This window comes from Rana temporaria, chromosome 6, assembly GCF_905171775.1.
Source record: "Rana temporaria chromosome 6, aRanTem1.1, whole genome shotgun sequence".
NCBI classification, from domain to species: domain Eukaryota; kingdom Metazoa; phylum Chordata; class Amphibia; order Anura; family Ranidae; genus Rana; species Rana temporaria.
The window spans coordinates 212,216,094-212,220,629 of NC_053494.1; the positions used below are offsets into that span (position 1 = coordinate 212,216,094).

Consider the following 4,536-nt stretch of genomic DNA (forward strand, 5'->3'; position numbering starts at 1 on the left):
AGGAAGTGAGAGAAAATCTCCAACAGCTGCAAGGAAAATGGTCATCTTTTATTCTTAGTTATTGTAAAGTCTCCCCCCCCCCCCCCAATAAAAATAACAAACATGCTATACTTACCTGATCTGTTGCAATGGATTTGCACAGAGCAGCCTGGATCCTCCTCTTCACGGGCCCCTCCCTCCTCTTCACGGGCCCCTCCCTCCTCTCCACGGGTCCCTCCTGGCCCCTCCCTCCTCTCCACGGGTCCCTCCTGGCCCCTCCCTCCTCTCCACGGGCCCCTCCCTCCTCTTCACGGGCCCCTCCCTCCTCTTCACGGGCCCCTCCCTCCTCTCCACGCGTCCCTCCTGGCACCTCCCTCCTCTCCACGCGTCCCTCCTGGCCCCTCCCTCCTCTCCACGCGTCCCTCCTGGCCCCTCCCTCCTCTCCACGCGTCCCTCCTGGCCCCTCCCTCCTCTCCACGCGTCCCTCCTGGCCCCTCCCTCCTCTCCACGCGTCCCTCCTGGCCCCTCCCTCCTCTCCACGCGTCCCTCCTGGCCCCTCCCTCCTCTCCACGCGTCCCTCCTGGCCCCTCCCTCCTCTCCACGCGTCCCTCCTGGCCCCTCCCTCCTCTCCACGGGCCCCTCCTGGCCCCTCCCTCCTCTCCACGGGCCCCTCCCTCCTCTCCACGGGCCCCTCCCTCCTCTCCACGCGTGCCTCCTGGCCCCTCCCTCCTCTCCACGGGCCCCTCCCTCCTCTCCACGCGTGCCTCCTGGCCCCTCCCTCCTCTTCACGCGTCCCTCCTGGCCCCTCCCTCCTGTTCAGTGCCCCCACAGCAAGCAGCTTGCTGTGGGGGCACATGACCCGAGTCACAGCTCCCTGTGTCCATTCAGACACAGAGCCCCTGACCTGGTCCCACCCCCTCTCTCCCCTGCTTGGCTAGCTGACTTTGATTAACAGCAGGGGGAGTCAATGGCGCTGCTGCTGTGTCTCAGCCAATCAGGAAAGAGGGACTTGGAAAGGCTGAGACACTCATGGACATCGTTGGACAGAGAGGGACGTCAGGTAAGTGTTGGGGGGGGGGGGGGGCTGCTGCACACAGAAGAATAGAATGCAGGAAGATGAAAAAAATCTTCTGCCTTTACAATCCACTTTTTGCTACAGGTAAGTCTATAATAAAGGCTTTACATTTAGCTACCCTGAATATCTCCTAAACTTTCTTCAGCCATCTAGTACACTCCTCCTGATTGACTGAGACAGAGCAGCAGCGCCATTGGTTCCCGCAGCTGTCGATCAAAGTCATTCAGCCAATCAGGGCAGAGAGGGGGCGGGGCCAGGTCGTGGCTTCGTGTCTGAATGGATACACGGAGCTCTGACTTGGGTGCCCCCTGTAGCAAGCTGCTGCCTGAGGGGCACTCAAAGGAGGGAGGGGCTAGGAGCAGGGAAGAGGGACCCGAGAAGAGAAGGATTCAGGCTGCTCTGTAGTATAACAAAAACAAAAAAAAACGAGCCTTTACAATCACTTTAAATCTTCTGCCCTTGTTGTTGTTTTAACTTTGGATAGTAAAAGTTTTTTTTTTTTCTGCCAGTAAATCCCTTATACAGCTCACTTCCTGTTCCTTGTTTGGTCATTAGCCTAGGCCAGTGATGGAGGACCTCGGCACCCCAGATGTTTTGGAACTACATTTCCCATGATGCTCAACTACACTGCAGAGTGCTGGGGCATCATGGAAAATGTAGTTCCAAAACATCTGGGGTGCCGAGGTTCTCCATCACTGGCCTAGGCTTATGACATCATGCACAGCTCTCTCTCTCACTCTTGCGAGAGTTTGCCAGGAAGGGAGGGGGGTACGAGTCATAAGAGGGGCCAATGAGAGCTGTAGGTGTGTTCCTGTGTAAATCCAGGAAGTGAACAGGCAACCGCTTCAGCTTAAAGGGGTTGTAAAGGAAACAAAAAATGTTCATAATAAGCATCCATTACCTGCAGACATTCCTCTTTTCACTTCCTCGTTGTTCGTTTTTGCTCAGAAGTTGCTCTATTTCTTCTCTGTTCTATTTACTTCCTGATTGTCTGATTGTAACTGACCACCGTGATGGGAGGCTTTACTGCGGTGGTCAGTGACGTGCTCGCCCCCTCCTGGGAACTACATCTGTGCGGCAGGACGCTCTCTACTTGTTAGGCCTCGTACACACGACCGAACATGTCCGCGGAAACTGGTCCGCGGACCAGTTTCCGCGGACATCTCCGACCGTGTGTACGGCCTAGCGGACCGGTTTCCTGGCCTAGTGGACAGGTTTCCAGCGGACAAAAGTTTTTTAGCATGCTAAGAAACTTGTCCGCTGGAACCATGTCCGTCGGACATGTCCGCTGGTTAGTACGTATGACGTATAACCAGCGGCCCGAAATCCCGCGCATGCGTCAAATTGATTAGACGCATGCGTGGAAGCATTGCACTTCCGTGTTTGAGAACGTCGGTGTCTTCTACGTCACCGCGTTCTCTGTCCGCGGGGATTTTGGTCTGAGGGTGTGTACACACATCAGACCAAAACCTCCCAGCAGACATGTCCGATGAAAACGGTCCGCGGACCATTTTCATCGGACATGTTCGGTCGTCTGTACAAGGCCTTAGAGACTTCAAGGAGGTGTGAATTACTGGGCGTGCCGCAATGCAAACTGGGGAATGTAGTTCTTACATGAACGAGCGCCGCAAACCAGGAAGTGAATGAGAGAACAGAAACTAGAATGCCGGAGGTGATATAGATGAAGGAATTTAATAGGTATTTACTTGTTTTTTAACAGAATCATTACACTATTCTGTCTGTCTACCTTGCAGACATTGGGCTGGATTCAGGTAGAATTGCGCTTTTTTTACGGAGGCGCAGGGCAACGTTTTTGCCCTGCGCCCCCGCAAAATTACTGCGCTGCCCTTGATTCACGGAGCAGTAGCTCCGTAAATTGCGTGGGCGCTCCGGCAAAATGCCTGGCGTAAGCGCGCGCAATTTAAATGATCCCGTAGGGGGGCGGGAATCATTTAAATTAGGCGCGTTCCCGCGCCGAGCGTAGTGCGCATGCTCCGTCGGGAAACTTTCCCGACGTGCATTGCGGCAAATGATGTCGCAAGGACGTCATTTGCTTCAAAGTGAACGTGAATGGCGTCCAGCGCAATTCACGAATCACTTACGCAAACTACGTAAATTTGAAATTTTGCGACACGGGAACGACAGGTATACGTAACATTGGCTGCCCCTGCTAATCGCAGGGGCAGCCTTACGCGAAAGACGCCGTACGGAAACAACGTAAACTGCGTACGCAGGGCTCGCGCAACGTTGTGAATCGGCGTTAGTATGCAATTTGCATACTATACGCTGAGCACAACGGGAACGCCACCTAGCGGCCATCGCAAGAATGCAGCCTAAGATATGCGGGCATAAGAGCCTTATGCCGCGCATATCTTAGGCTGCAGTCGGCGTAACAAGGTTCCTGAATCAGGAGCATTCGTTACGCCGGGGCAAGTAAGCAATTGCGCCTGTGTAACTATGGTTACACAGGCGCAATTGCTTCTTGAATCCAGCCCATTAATTTTAGGCAAAAAATAGTTTTCCTTTACAACACCTTTAAGCTGTAACGATGATGATACCAACAGACTGCGTTGTATTATATCATATTATATATTTTGTTTTTGTTTTTTCCCCCCCATAAAAGTAAGATTTCCTGTGATACGCCCCCCTTACTATTTCCATTTTCCGCAGATGGGACGGCGTGTCGGGACGATGAGCTCCATGTCTGGAGCAGACGATGCGGCGTATATGGAATACCACACACCTCGAAACAAGAATGCCGCCGGCAAACACGTACATCCTCTGTTCAAGCGCTTCCGAAAATGAGTTTGTCTTCTGTTCCTCCATTGTGACATTGGGAGGGGGGGGGGGGGGGGTGTTGCAGGGGAAGTCCCAACTGTTTTGTGAGAATTTAATGCATTTAATATTAAGTTATGGGGGGGGAACCAATGCGCAAATCAAATATTTAAATTAAGTTGCTAAATTAAAGTAAACAAATGAATAACAGCAGCCACAACCAATAATGTGCTCACGCACTAAACAAGTATAAAAAAGGGGGGGTGTTTGTGGCGCTTGCCAATACTCCAACATTAAAGCGCAAACGTGCAATAATTAAAATAAGACTAATAATGTAAATATATTAATAACGTGATGGTGATCCACAATCAGTGAGCAACCCAAAATGAAAAATCAAAAATGAATAATAAATAAACAATAATCCAAGCAAGGATACAAACGTGAATCTTTGTGAAAAGTCAATGAGATTATACAGTATTTGGTATTTGTGTCATTATCAAAACTTTTGGCCATGGCTGTACAGTCCAAAAATATAGAGATCAAAACCCGTGAAAGATAATCAAAAGGACTCCAATAAAATCCACAGCAACTTTATAGTGCAGTGCTTGAATCCACACAGACTTCTTCGTGCCAAATGCAATGTACTCATGTCCTGGTGACCCGTTTCCCCAAGCCTCTCACCTCAGCGGGCTTAGTATTAAGCCTCT

The 4,536-nt window shown here is 51.3% G+C and overlaps 1 protein-coding gene across 1 annotated transcript in view; it reads left to right on the forward strand.

Moving 5' to 3' along the window:
- The window catches only part of ERCC3 (ERCC excision repair 3, TFIIH core complex helicase subunit), a 57,391-nt gene extending 53,463 nt beyond the window's left edge, over positions 1–3,928 (forward strand). Inside the window, exon 15 of the mRNA XM_040358223.1 lies at positions 3,725–3,928. Coding sequence (XP_040214157.1) covers positions 3,725–3,859 — 135 coding nt within the window. The 3' untranslated portion in view covers positions 3,860–3,928. The remainder of the gene's footprint in view (positions 1–3,724) is intronic.
- Positions 3,929–4,536: the final 608 nt, after the last annotated feature.